Genomic DNA, 15,512 nt, shown 5'->3' on the forward strand with positions numbered 1-15,512 from the left:
CTCCAGTCCGAAAAACAACCGTTCACCACTACTCTCTGTTTCCTGTTACTTAGCCAATTCTGTATCCAGGCTGCCACTGCCCCTTTTATTCCATGGGCTCCAATCTTGATGACAAGCCTATCATGCGGCACTTTATCAAACGCCTTTTGAAAGTCCATTTACACCACATCAACTGCATTGCCCTTATCAACCCTCTCGTTACCTCATCAAAACTCTATCAAGTTAGTTAAACATGATTTGCCTTTTTGAACACAGGTGTAACATTTGCAATTTTCCAATCCTCTGGCACCACCCCCAAATCTAAAGATGTTTAGAAGATTATGGCCAGTTCCTCCGTAATTTCCACCCTTACTTCCCTCAGCAACCTAGGATGCATCCCGTCTGGACTGGGTGACTTATCTACTTTAAGTACAGCTGGCCTTTCCAGCATCTGTGTTTTCTCTGTGCATGTTAAGACTGGCTGTCAACTGGCGTTAGGATGGGCCTTGAGGCAACTTTACAGACTGTGGGGTCAGTGCTGGTGACAGCTCCTTCTTTCATTTAACTTGTATTTTCTTTCTTTAGATTCTCAGTCTGCTTTGTGTTGAGCACTTTGCATGGCATATGGTCCCTTCAGATGGGTGGGAGGGTTGGCAGGGATGGGGTGGGTGGGACGGGTAAAAGGGGTGGGACGGGTGAGAGGGGTGGGACGGGTGAGAGGGGTGGGAAGGGTGAGAGGGGTGGGAAGGGTGAGAGGGGTGGGAAGGGTGAGAGGGGTGGGAAGGGTGAGAGGGGTGGGAAGGGTGAGAGGGGTGGGAAGGGTGAGAGGGGTGGGAAGGGTGAGAGGGGTGGGAAGGGTGGGAAGGGTAAGAGGGGTGGGAAGGGTAAGAGGGGTGGGATGGGTGAGAGGGGTGGAATGGGTGGGAAGGGTAAGAGGGGTGGGATGGGTGGAATGGGTGGGATGGGTGAGAGGGGTGAGAGGGGTGGGATGGGTGGGATGGGTGAGAGGGGTGAGAGGGGTGAGAGGGGTGAGAGGGGTGGGATGGGTGAGAGGGGTGGGATGGGTGAGAGGGGTGGGATGGGTGAGAAGGGTGGGATGGGTGAGATGGGCTGTTATAGAACCCGCCCAATTTTCATTGCATCGATTTTAATGGAAATAAAAATGGTGCGGGTTCTATAACAGGCGGACAATCCACTCCGCCAGGCCACTGCCCAAATGGTGAAAGTGATAATCCCCCCCCCCGCCCCCCGGCTGTACATTGGAGCAGTTTGTTGGTTGGGGGATGGGGTTATTGAAGTGGGGGAGGGAGGAGTTGCACCAAGTTTGAGTCAGTTAATGATATTGTGCGATTTTGTTTCTGTTTCTGGGGTAAGCAGTGGTGGACATGGAACTGCACTGGACCTGTAGCTCAGAGAGGTTTGGTGGAACCTTTTCTTTTCTGGAGAAAATTGGGATCTGAGGGAGAGGTTTTGTGTAATAGGATTGGTGAATAAGGAAGGCAGAAAATAAATAATTACACAGGAGAAAAGACACAAAGAATCAAGTGCTTGACTAATAAGGGAGAAGGATATTGGCCGACAGCCGGACAGTCAGCTATAGGAGGCAGACCCGGTGTACAGGGAACGTTACTGTAAAGATTGCAGTAGTTTTATGTCATCATAATAGAATGTAACCAATAGATGGGACAGATTAGAAGGTAGAAACCTAGGTGATGAGTTCAGGTGACCTATCATAAGAGGGATGTTCAAACAAGTCTCTGATATTTAAGGGCCATGTCCTGAAATCATGCCCAGGTACCTGTTTTAAATTTATTTTATAATGTAATATCCAAAGTCCAAGCTTGCCACCAGCAGCTCCCTTAATCCCCTCCCATCACAGCCCCTCAGCACATAGGTTCTCCTCTCCCCCCACCCCATGATTCCCAACACCACCCTGTTCTCCTGAGAGTTCCCACCTGAAGAGGCTGGAACCATTTCCATAGTCTGCAGGATGATGTTGATGAGAGGGGGGGGGGGGGGGTCCCAGACCATAAACACTGACTGTCTGGGTGATAAAAGGTAGATCCATAAAATTACATCAAACTAAACTGTGAAATAGGGTTCCCAACTCTGGTGGAAGACATTCCTGGAGGTTTGATCATGTGACATTCTGACCACATGACGTTTGATCATCTGATGTTTGGTCACGTGACATCTGATCACATAAGGTCAGCAAATATTATTGCATTTACCTTATAAAGGTCAGGTCCCCTATAGATGAGACTATTTTCTCGTGGTTTCACTCCAGCAGCTGTTGTGTGAGAATCGGGGGGGAGAGGGGAAACCGAGGGCCTGGGAAGGGTCTGCAGGGGGGAGACCAGAAGTGCGAGGACCTTTGATTCCACCAGTAACTAATGATAACTCACTGAAATTGCATCGATAACAGTAATAAAATAACTCACTGATAGTCTATAAGTAACTTGTAGTAATTGGTGTAATGCTCCGATATCCTACCTGTAACTAGTAGTAATCCTATAACCCACTGATATTCGCCCTGAAACTACAGCCAGAACCCCCTGCACTGCACAAGGTGGGGCCAGGCTCCCCACTCAATGCCCCTTTTAACAGGCCCGACCTTTTAAATGATGTTTAGTCTCTCCCTCAATAGCCACGTGGTGACGCATCCCACGGTCTACTAGCCCTCAGTTCAAGAACCTTCCTCCTCCATCCCTCCCTTGGCTCTTCCACTGAGAATCTTTGGTTTCCGTCCCCTTTGTTCCCCAGTCGCCCACCACTGGAAACAATCTTTCACTGTTTACCCACAGTAAGATCCCCTTTACTGGCTGCTCCTCTCCCTTTTCTGGCTGCTCCTCTCTCTGCTGCTCCCACTTACCACTTTGCTGCTGCTGCTGCTGCTGCTCCCCACCCCCACTCCATTTCCTCCCCCTCCTCGCTTGAGCCCCAATCCCCCGATCCCAGTCCTCTCTCTCGCGAGCCCCGTTAGTAAACTGGTGAAAGGTGAAGGTCTCGTTCACACAAAGAGTGGAATGGTTTTTCTGGGTAGGATAGTGAAGGGAAAATGCTGGAACTATTTGAGAAACTATTGGATGCCATGATGGGGGAAGTGTAGGGTCGTTCGGGATGGATGAGCTAACCCTGGCCAAATGGCCTCACTGATCCATAGTGTGGAGCCCAAATCTTTTGCAAGGCTCCATATGCAGGACACAGATTGACTTTGAGCGTTGCCTTCTAGTGGCTGAGCCATGGTACAGTGTTGGAGTCGAATAGCTACTGGATGGTGTGCAGATGTCTGCTGGCTTGGGGCATGATGCTCGCAAACAATCAGCGTTTGTACCAACTGGATTATCTTTTTAAAATGTAGATGAGGAGGATCAGGCAGAAGCTGGGCTTCAGCTCTCCAATTACCCCTGGTTCCACGGGACACTGTCACGGATAAAAGCAGCCCAGCTAGTGCTGGCCGGAGGGACAAGGAGCCACGGACTGTTCGTCATTCGCCAAAGTGAGACGCGGCCGGGGGAATACGTACTGACCTTCAACTTCCAGGGGAAAGCAAAGGTAAAGGACAAGAGCTAGAAACCGAGGAACTTTAACATGTTAACCTGAGTCCAAACCTCACTCTGGCTAGCAAATCTTCTCGACTGAAGCTGGTTTCGGACGGGTTCTAAATATATATGAGTGGTTTCAGACCTCGCAGAAATATAAGGCAAATAAAAATTAACTTTTTTCTATTTAGTCGACCTAAAGTGCTCTGGCCTAAAATGGGCAAGTGTTTAATTTAAATATGATACATTTAAATTAAGCATAGGGCAATTTTAGGATGGGATCGCACTGTGCCTCACTTTTGCCCATCTGGGGTTAAAGGAAGCTCCAAGTGCAATGGAACTCTTAAGGGGGCACAGGGTGTTTTAGGCATTTTTGAAAATTTCTGCTTTACAGTTTATTTTTACTACTGATTTCAGTTCTAAGGTATTTTTATGGACTTTTTTTGTGTCTTTTCTTTTGGAGAATTTTTATGGATCCTAAGGTAGCTGGGTATTTATTTCTGCCAATTCGCCAGAAAGCTGTCAACAATTGAAATATTTACAAGACTTCAGCAGAACAGGAAGAGTTGAAAAGAAAGAGGGGACTTAAATAGTGAACTCTTCCAATATTAATTTTCATGGGAGCTCAGGGACTGAAGCCTCTAATCCCCTGCAAGCACTCTGCTTCCTTGTTGATGTTACACAAAATGAAAGAAAACATGGCAAGGAGATCGGCAGATCCAACTTGCCTGCACCCACCATTATACTGTCCACTACAAGCCCTGGCACTGCCCATGGTAATCGCTCCTGGGCTTCAGGTCAGCAGCTATTAGGACAGAGAGACCACAGGGTGATATGATAGAGGTGTTTAAAATTATGAAGGGATGGGACAGAGTAGATAGAAACAGACTGTTTCCAGTGGTTGAGAGGCCTAGAATGAGGGAACATAGATATAAGAGTAAATGTAAGAGATTTAGGACAGAGAACTGGAGAAATTCTTTTACGCAGAGGGCTGTGAGGCTGTGGAATGCACTACTGGAGTTAGTGATTGAAGCAGAGACCAGGTCAACATTTAAGAGTAGGTTAGATAGGTGGTTGAAGGAAAGGAGGATAAAAGGAGATGAGAACAGGGGGTTAGTGTACTGCTCATGTGGAGGATAAACACCAATATGGACTGATTGGGCCCAATGCCCTGTTTCTATGCTGTAATTTCTATGTACTTCTATGTAACTCTGTAACAGACTCCTTTCTAATTTAATCCAGCACCTACGGCTCTCTCTGAATGAAACTGGCCAGTGCCATGTTCAGCATCTCTGGTTTCAGACCATCTTCGATATGCTCAGGCACTTCCACACTCACCCCATTCCCCTCGAGTCCGGAGGCTCTGCTGACATCACTCTCCACAGTTACGTCCTGGTCACGCGGCCCCCCCCAGGTAGGAAACTCCGAAAGTACCGTTACGGTTTTGGAACTACATTGGGGTTTTCTTTTTCTTAAAGAAAATGCCAGTTCAATATTAATCAAAATACCTTCTCTGATTGTGAGGCACTGCCCAGCACAGGCCCTCCCACCTCCTGTGACCTGTTAGCACAGTATCAGCTTGATTGCATCATGATACCTGCCCTTATTGTTCACCCGATTTCATTCCCCCCACCACTGGCGGCCGTGCCTTCAGCTGTTCAGGCCCCATGTGCAGGAATTTCCATCCTAAACCTCTCTACCTCTCTCTCCTCCTTCGACGCTCCTTAAAACTTACCTCTTTGACCAAGCTTTTGGTCACCTGTCCTAATATCTCCTGCGGCTCGGTGTCAATTTTTGACTGATTACACTCCTGTGAAGCACTTTAGGATTGTTAAAGGCACTATAATAAATACAAGTTGTTGTTGTTATTGTTTAAACTGATATTTCTGGGACTAAATCAATCATCCCCTTCCTTTAATGCTCTCTTGTGTCTCCCTGTGAGAGAGGTACTTGCTGATGCCACTTTAGTGAGTTAATGAAACTTGTGGTACTTTGGATGTAATTAGCTTGTCTTGATTTCCATTATCGCTTTTGAAGGGGAGGTCAAGAAACTCAAAGAACTGTGACTGGAATTTTTAACGCTCCATTTAGATTACAGGACCTCCGCCATCTACCCCACTACCTGTTGTGCCAAATCTGGCCCTTTGGCATTACAAGGCCGATGTGGTAATGGTGGACCAACTGCATAAACACTCGAGCATCATCGGAGAGAAAGAAACGTTCGGAGAAATGGGGACTGTTTCTCACACTCCCAGCTTTCAGTAACCTGCTGAAGAATGTTACAAGCACAGCTTAAATCATTCCCTGTCCATTCATCTAATCACCCGTCCCGTCAATTATTTACTCATTTGCACAAATAGGTTTTTAGCCTACTCCTTTATTTTTTTTTAAAAGGAGCTTCTCCCCAGTCAGGGGCACACAGACCCTCAATTGCCTTCCCATATTTCTTGGCTCAAGTCAAGGACTGAGTTGGAGGGGGACTGAACCTGCCCCATCAGCCCATCATGATGCAGGTTAGTGCCTCAGCATACAGTACCACTGTGGCTTATAGCATCTTTCCATTTTATCTGAAGAAATGATTAACCCTATCCTCGTTTATTATTTATGACCTGCTAACAAATAGCAAGTGCACACAGTATCTAAATTGGGGGTGACAAGCAATATCATTTTGTTAGTAGGAACAGAAAATAATTTGTCAATTATGATGCACCTTTAAGAATATCCCTTTAACTCTTGTCAATCAGCTGATGAGCTACTTAAACCAGGATCAATGACATGAAGTTTGTGAATCCGACTGGGGAGTCCACAATACTTTGTCAAAATGGCTGAGCCACAAGGTCCTAAAGCCCGTTGTATGCACTGGTTTCCAACTGTCTGGGTGTAATGACATGGGACACATTCCTTCAACAAGTTAGAGAGGGCACGAGGAGATATACTAGAGCATGGTCACACGGCTTCTGCCACTTGGAGCAGCTGATCGGAGGTCCCGAAGGAAAAGAGCACAAAGGTGAGAGAAAGATATAATGGGAAAATACAGACTATTCACAGGACATCGAGATACATGGAGGAACATTGTAATTCTTAAGGAGGCAAAAAACACTGCAGATAAAAAGATGCTAATGAGGATATAGTAAGGGAGGCAATACAAGTAGAAATAACAAGTTAATGCAAATGATATTCCACATGCCACGATGGCAGAGAGTGTGTTGTAGGGTAGAATTTCCATGGGCCTATCTGTGCCTTAATTCACACTTTTCCTATGTTTAAAGGTAAGGTTTACACAAAGTAGAACACAGAGTGCAGCACAGTTAGACCCTCTCCCAGAACATGAAGAGATTTTTGTTGATTAGTTTGGGAGGGAGTCTCTCAAAGGCTTTGGGCTGCAGAGTTTGAAGGGGTAGGTATCATGTTACTCGTATACGTCATGATATTTTACATCAACATGTCCATGTATACTGTGCACAAGGGCATAATACTGCATGAACTGGCAGCAAAGTACCCAATTGCATAGCTATGCTTATGTACTCATAATGCGCCACCTGCTCTCTTCATAGAGCAAGGGGAGCCAGGTTGACTCACGCTATTGACCATCACCACCCATACTTACATTAAACACCAGCACAGATACCGACACTTCATGACCATTTGACAGTGCTTTCTCCTCTCACCTCTGAGTCAGAAGGTCGTGGATTCAGCCCCCACTCCCAACGACTTGAGTACATAATCTACTTAGGGAGTGCCGCACTGCAGGAGGTGCTGTCTTTCGGACAAGAGCCAGTATGGACTTGTAAAGGGTAAGTTATGTCTAATGAACCTAGTTGAAGTTTTTGAGGCGATCACTAACGTGGTAAATAAGGGAGTGTCTATGGATGTTATTTAAATGGACTTCCAGAAGTCCATTTAAAGGTTCCACACAAGAGACCATTAGGAAAAGTGGAAGCACATGGAATTGGAGGCAACTTTTGGATATGGGTAGGGATTTGGTTAGGAGGTAGGAGACAGAGAGTAGGGATAAGGGGTATGTACTCAGATTGGCAAGATGTAATGGTATCCCCAGGAATCTGTACTGGGGCCTCAGCTTTTCATTATATTTATCAATGATTTGGATGAAGGAATAGAGAGCCCTGTATCTAAGTTTGCTGATGACCCCAAGTTAGGTGGCACTGTAAATAGTGTAGATGGGAACAGAAAGTTGCAAAGAGACATTGATAGATTCAATGAGTGGGCAAAACTGTGGCAGATGGATTTCATGTGGGGAAGTGTGAGGTCATCCACTTTGGACCCAAGAAAGATAGATCAGAATATTTTCTAAATGGTGAGAAACAAGGAACTGTGGAGGTGCAGAGAGATTTAGGGGTCTAAGAACAGAAATTACTAAAAACCAGTGAACAGGACAAAAAAACAGGTACAGGAGAAGCATGGGTTAATAAGGGACAGCCAGCATGGATTTGACAAAGGTGAATCTTGTCTGACTAACCTGATTGAGTTCTTTGATGAAGTAACAAAGAGGCTTGATGAGGGTAGTGCAATGGATATTGTATATATGGACTTTCAAAAGGCATTTGATAAAGTACCACATCACAGATTTATTCGGAAAATAGAAGCACGTGGGATTAAAGGGACAGTGGTAACTTGGGTAGGTGATTGGCTAAAGGATAGGAGGCAGAGAGTAGTGGTGAACAAAGGTTTTTCTGACTGGAGAGAAGTATGCAGTGGGGTCCCCCAGGGATCGCTATTAGGACCATTGCTTTTCTTGTTATAGAAATGACCTGGGCTTGGGTATAGGGAGTGAAACTTTGAAGTTTGTGGATGATATAAAACTTGGCAATGTAGTAAATAGTGGCAGAATGGTAGCAGACTTCAGGAGGATATAGACCGACTGGTGAAATGGGCAGACACATGGCCGATTCAATTTAATATGGATAAGTATGAAGTGATGTACTTTGGGAGGAACAACGTGGAGAGGCAGTAAAATCTAAATGTTACTATTTTGAGGGGGTGCAAGAGCAGAGAGATCTGGGGGTGCATATTCACAAATCTTTGAAGGTGGCAGGGCAAATTAATACGGCGGTTAAGAAAGCGTGTGGGATATTTGGCTTTGTAAATAGGGACATTGAATACAAAAACAAGGAAGTTATGCAAATCACTGGTTAGGCCTCAGCTGGAGTATTGTATATGATTCTGGGCACCACACACTAGGAAGGATGTCAAGGCCTTGGAGAGGGTGCAGAGGAGGTTTACCAGGATGATACCAGGGATGAGGGACTTCAATTACGTGGAGAGATTGGAGAAGCTGGGATTGTTTTCCTTACAGCAGAGAAGCTTAAGAGGAGACCTAATAGAGATATTCAAAATTATGAGGGGTTTTGATAGAGCAAGTAGGGAGAAACTGTTTCCAGAGGTCACACGGATTTAAAATAATTGGCAAAAGAACTAAAGGGGATATGAGGAGAATTTTTTTCACACAGAGGGTTATTAAGATCTTGAACACACTTCTTGAGAGAGTGGTGAAAGCAGATTCCATAGGAACTTTCAAAAGGCAATTGGACATAAGAACATAAGAACATAAGAAATTGGAGCAGGAGTAGGCCAATCGGCCCCTCGAGCCTGCTCCGCCATTCAATAAGATCATGGCTGATCTGATCCCAACCACAAATCTAAAGAACACAAGAAGTCGGAGCAGGACCCGGCCACATAGCCCCTGGGCCCTCTCCGCCACCCACAGGGCATTGACCGATCCGAACTCAGCTTCATGTCCAATTTCCTGCCCGCTCCCCATAACCCCTAATTCCCTTTACTTCGAGGAAACTGTCTATTTCTGTTTTAAATTTATCTAATGATGTAGCTTCCACAGCTTCCTGGGGCAGCAAATTCCACAGACCGACCACCCTCTGAGTGAAGAAGTTTCTCCTCATCTCAGTTTTGAAAGAGCAGCCCCTTATTCTAAGATTATGCCCCCTAGTTCTAGTTTCACCCATCTTTGGGAACATCCTTACCGCATCCACCCGATCAAGCCCCTTCACAATCTTATATGTTTCAATAAGATCGCCTCTCATTCTTCTGAACTCCAATGAGTAGAGTCCCAATCTACTCAACCTCTCCTAATATGTCCGCCCCCTCATCCCCGGGATTAACCGAGTGAACCTTCTTTGTACTGCCTCGAGAGCAAGTATGTCTTTTCTTAAGTATGGAGACCAAAACTGTATGCAGTATTCCAGGTGCGGTCTCACCAATACCTTATATAACTGCAGCAATACCTCCTTGTTTTTATATTCTATCCCCCTAGCAATAAAAGCCAACATTCCGTTGGCTATCTTGATCACCTGCTGCACCTGCATACCAACTTTTTGATTTTCTTGCACTAGGACCCCCAGATCCCTTTGTACTGCAGTACTTTCCAGTCTCTCGCCATTAAGAAAATAACTTGCTCTCTGATTTTTCCTGCCAAAGTGCATAACCTCACATTTTCCAATATTATATTGCATCTGCCAAATCTCCGCCCACTCACCCAGCCTGTCTATATCCCCTTGCAGGTTTTTTATGTCCTCCTCACTCTCTACTTTCCCTCCCATCTTTGCATGTATTTAAAGAGGAGAAATTTGCAGGTTTATGGGGAAAAAGCTAGGGTATGGGACTGAATTGGACAGCACTTTCAAAGAGCCAGCACAGGCACGAGGGGCTGAATGGCCTCCTTCTGTGCTGTAATTCTATGATTCTATAACAGTCTTGAGAGCTGAATCGCCTATTCCTGTTCCTATGTGCCTATGAGATGTTAAACTGAGGCCCGTCTGCCCCCTCAGGTGGATATAAAAGATCCCATGGCACTATTGGAAGAAGAGCAGGGAAGTTCTCCCAGAAGGCTTTCCACCTGGATCTGCGGCTAACCCTGATGCATCGGTTTCAGGGGTGGTCTTTGCTGGAGACGCTCTGGGCTTGTCGTTTTCACATTCACTGTCACGGCACGAGATCACTGAGAGAGAGTCAAGCAGCTGTTCTAGTGCTTCTCCACATGTGTCACATCTGGAGGACATCACCTCACATCGCCCACTGATCTCCTGGAGCATGTTTGAGCCAACAATTATACTTCAACCAACATCACCAAAGCAGAGCATCTGGTCATTTATCGCATTGTTTGTGGGACCTTGCTGCGTGCAAATTGGCTGCTGCATTTCCCTTCATTACAACAGTGACCATACTTTATATGTATTTTATTGGCAGTGAGCACTTTGGGAGTCCTGAGGCCATTAAAGGCACTGTTTAAATGCAAGCTCTTTCAGTCTTTCTTTGCTATGGCTGAGGAAGAGCAGGACACTGTGATGGAGGGGTGCCAGTGATGATGGACCAGCAGACACATGTCTGAGGTTTAACCTGTTGACTGTCCCTGCCTCTTATAATGCCTTTTAACACAGGGTGTTAGAGCACAGTTTCTGTGTGGAGCAGTCACTTGCTTCTATAAACATGGCAGTAGATCAGACTGGGCAAACAGTTGTTCTACAATCTGCCTTTAAACAAAGCCAATGGCAACACTAATAATGCAGGCCACAGACAGAGTGGTAGGAAAATCAGAGAGTGTGATTGTGTGGAATAGACAGCCCAAAGAGACAGATAGTGTGGGGAAATTGAGGGGGAAATTGGATTGAGGGAGTGGGTGATTGCGGAGGTACAAGTTTTGGGGACTTTTCTGGTCCTCTACTTTCCAATGGATACTTTCCAGCCCAAACTCCAAGAAGCAGCTGTGACCAACTTAACATATTGAAGAATAGTTGCAGATAACCATGAGGAGGGGATCCCGGGAGCTCAAACATGCTCCAGGAGATCAGTGGGCGACGTGAGGTGATGTTCTCCAGCTGTGACACGCTTGGAGAAGCACTAGAACAGCTGCTTGACTCTCTCAGTGATCTTGTGCCGTGACACAGCTCTGCACAAGTGAGTGAGAAAACAACGAGCCCAGAGTGTCTCCAGCAATGACCACCCCTGAAACTGATGCAGGTACGTGAGGGTTAGTCGCAGACCCAGGCGGAAAGCCTTCTGTATTTCGGGCAATTTGCCAGGCTTAGCGGCCTCACCACTGTTGCTCCCTTGTCTAGGAGAGTGTTCAGGAGTATGCCACAAAATTCACTGGGGGGGAATACAATAGAAAAACAACACCAACGCACCCTGAATAAAACAAATTTGATTTTAATATATTTCACAATGTATTATCTTTCTATTGTCCAGAAACAAAAGTATCACCCGCCCAAAGGTAAAACTAACGGAATATATAAAGTTCTTTAGAGTTTTAAAGTTCTAAAACTAAACAGTTAAACCAAGTAGCAGTTTTGTGGCTGTAAATACAATTGATAGAGAAAGGAGTAGTGGCAAATCGAAGAGCTCAGTGAAAGAACCAATAGTGAGGCTCTCAGACCGGCAGTGGCTGCTACACACCGTCGTCTTACAACCCGACATCTCCACCGATACTCAGTTCGGGCTCCGCAAAAAACACTCAGCTCCAGACCTCATCGCAGTCATGATCCGGGCATGGATGCATGAGTTAAATGCCAGAGGAGAGCTGAGAGTAGCTTCCCTCGACATCAAGGCAGCTTTTGACCAAGTGTGGCATTAAGGAGCGCTAACAGACTGAGTTCACTGGGGGTCAAAAGTAAAACACTGCAACAGCTGGAGTCATACCTGACCATCAGGAAGATGGTAGTGGTTGTTGGAGGCCAATCATCTCAGCCCCAGGATATCACTGCAGGAGTTCCTCAGGGCAGTGTCCTAGGCCCAAGTATCTCCAGCTGCTTCATCAGTGACCTTCCCTCCATCATAAGGTCAGGAGTGGTTCTGTTCACTGATGATTGCACAGTGTTCAGCTCGATTTATAACTCCTCTGATAGTGAATCATGCCAGGCTACAGCCGGACCTGGATAACATCCAGATTTGGACTGACAAATAGCAGGTAACATACCCACCACATAAGTGCCAGGTAATGACCATCTCCAACAAGAGAAAGTACATCAGACTCCCCCGACCTTCAACAGCACCATCATCGCTGAGACCTCACCAGCAACGTCTTAAGGGTCACCATTGACCAGAAGCTTAACTGGACCAGTTACATCAACACTCTGGCTACAAGAGCCTGGGTACTCTGGGACCAGTGGCTGACCTAATCCCTGAAATCATTGCCACCATCTACAAGGTTCAAGTCAGGAATGTGATTGGAAACTCACCACTCCCTGGGTGGTGCAGCCACGATAAGAAGCTCAACACTTTTGTTTGATCAGTGCCCCTGGCACTGGACTCAAAATCCACTCCCTCCAGCGCACCGTGGTTGCAGTATATACAATCTACAGGATACATTGCTGCAACTCACCAAGCCTACTTTAACAGCGCCTCCCTCCCCTGCAACCTCTACCACTGAGAAGGACAAGAGCAGCAATGTCATGGGAATAGTATAACAACATAAGAAATAGGAGCAAGAGAAGGCCATTCGGCCCTTCGGACCTGCTCCGCCATTCAAAATGATCATGGCTGATCGTCTAACTCAGTACCCTGTTCCTGCTTTTTCCCCATATCCCTTGATCCCTTTAGCATTATGAAATATATCTATCTCCTTCTTGAATACATCTAATGACTTGGCCTCCACTGCCTTCTGTGGTAGAGAATTCCACAGGTTCACCACCCTCTGAGTGAAGAAATTTCTCCTCATCTCGGTTCTAAATGGCATACCCCGTATCCTGAGACTGTGACCCCTGGTTATGGATTCCCCAGTCAACATACCAGTATGTTGGCTGGGGAATCCATAACCAAGCTAAGTAAACATACCAGGCTAAGTAAAGAAATTAAGGACAGTATCCGACTAAAAACAAGGACATATAAGGTAGCCAAACTTAGTGGGAGGATAGAAGATTGGGAAGTCTTCAAAAGACAGCAAAAAAGTAACTAAAGGTTACAGCAAAAAGTAAGAAAGGGAGATCGAGGAACAGATACGTAGGCAAATCTCAGAAAATTGTGCAAATAATAGGGTAATAATAGTGGGGGATTTCAACTTCCCCAATATTAACTGGGATACTCAGAGTGTAAAAGGCTTAGAGGGTACAAAATTCTTAACGTGCATCCAGGAGAGCTTTTTGAGCCAGCATGTAGAAAGTCCTACAAGAGAGGGAGCGGTACTGGACCTAATTCTAGGGAATGTGGCCGGCCAAGTGGAAGAAGTGCTAGTAGGTGAGCACTTTGGTGACAGTGACCATAATTCGGTGAGATTTAAGGTGGTCATGGAAAAGGATAGGGAGGGGCCGGAAATAAAGGTTCTAAATTGGGGGAAGGCCGATTTTAATAGGATAAGGCAGGATCTGGACAAAATGGACTGGGATCAGCTGCTTGCAGGAAAATCCGCATCGGAGCAATGGGAGTCTTTCAGAAGGGAGATTGAGACCATACAATGGCAACATGTTCCCGTAAAGGTCAAGGGTGGTTCCAAGAACTCCAAGGAACCTTGGATGTCAGGGGATATACGAGAATGGATTAGGAAAAAAAGGAGGAAGCCCTAGAGGAGTACAAAAAGTGCAGGGGGATACTTAAAAAAGAAATTAGGAGATCAAGGAGGGGCCATGAAATAACACTGGCGAGCAAAATAAAGGAAAATCCTAAGATGTTTTATAAGTATATTAAGGGTAAGAGGATGACTAGGGAAAAAATAGGGCCCATTAGGGACAAAAATGGCAATCTGTGTGTGGAGCCGGCAGATGTAGGAGGGGTTCTAAATGAATTTTTTGCATCTGTTTTCACTGTGGAGAAGGACGATGTAGACATAGAAATACGGCAGGGGGACTGTGATATACTCGAACATATTAACATCGAGCGGGAGGAGGTATTGGCGGTTTTAGCAGGCCTAAAAATGGATAAATCCCCAGGCCCGGACGAAATGTATCCCAGGCTACTGTGTGAGGCAAAGGAGGAGATTGCGGGGGCTCTAACACATATATTCAGAACCTCTCTGGCCACAGGGGATGTGCCAGAGGACTGGAGAACCGCTAATGTAGTACCATTATTCAAGAAGGGGAGTAGGGAAAAGCCGGGGAACTACAGGCCAGTGAGCCTAACATCAGTGGTAGGAAAATTATTGGAAAAAATTCTGAAGGACAAAATTAGTCTCCACTTGGAGAAGCAAGGATTAATCAGGGATAGTCAACATGGCTTTGTCAAGGGAAGATCATGTCTGACTAATTTGATTGAATTTTTTGAGGGGGTGACTAGGCGTGTGGATGAGGGTAACGCAGTGGATGTGGTATACATGGATTTCAGTAAGGCCTTCGATAAAGTCCCCCACAGGAGACTGGTCAAGAAGGTACGAGCCCATGGAATCCAGGGTGCCTTGGCACTTTGGATACAAAACTGGCTGAGTGGCAGAAGGCAGAGGGTGATGGTCGAAGGTTGTTTTTGTGACTGGAAGCCTGTGGCCAGTGGGGTACCACAGGGATCGGTGCTGGGTCCCTTGCTGTTTGTGGTCTACATTAATGACTTGGATATGAATGTAAAAGGTATGATCAGTAAGTTCGCTGATGATACAAAAATTGGTAGGGTGGTAAATAGCGAGGAGGATAGCCTCAGTCTGCAGGATGATATAGAAGGGTTGGTCAGATGGGCGGAACAGTGGCAAATGGAATTTAACCCGGAAAAGTGCGAGGTGATGCACTTTGGAGGGACTAACAAGGCAAGAGAATACACAATGAATGGGAGGACCCTAGGCAAGACAGAGGGTCAGAGGGATCTTGGTGTGCAAGTTCACAGATCCCTGAAGGCGGCGGAACAGGTAGATAAGGTGGTAAAGAAGGCATATGGGATACTTGCCTTTATTAGCCGAGGCATAGAATATAAGAGCAAGGAGGTTATGATGGAGCTGTATAAAACACTGGTTAGGCCACAGCTGGAGTACTGTGTGCAGTTCTGGTCGCCACACTACAGGAGGGTGCAGAGGAGATTCACCAGGATGTTACCAGGGCTGGAGCGCTTCAG

At 46.0% G+C, this 15,512-nt stretch overlaps 1 protein-coding gene across 5 annotated transcripts in view; it reads left to right on the top strand.

The window, feature by feature from the left end:
* LOC137344773 (SH2B adapter protein 2-like) overlaps nt 1-15,512 on the top strand; it is a 566,922-nt gene that overhangs the window by 518,057 nt on the left and 33,353 nt on the right. For all 5 annotated transcript variants that reach the window (XR_010968459.1, XM_068007911.1, XM_068007910.1 and 2 more), the window contains exons 7-8: nt 3,341-3,534; nt 4,764-4,935. Coding sequence is in view for 4 of the 5 variants with exons in the window: in XM_068007911.1 (XP_067864012.1) it covers nt 3,341-3,534; nt 4,764-4,935 (366 nt within the window). In the remaining variant the exon portion in view is untranslated. The remainder of the gene's footprint in view (nt 1-3,340; nt 3,535-4,763; nt 4,936-15,512) is intronic.

This window comes from Heptranchias perlo, chromosome 28 (assembly GCF_035084215.1).
Source record: "Heptranchias perlo isolate sHepPer1 chromosome 28, sHepPer1.hap1, whole genome shotgun sequence".
Lineage (NCBI taxonomy): Eukaryota > Metazoa > Chordata > Chondrichthyes > Hexanchiformes > Hexanchidae > Heptranchias > Heptranchias perlo.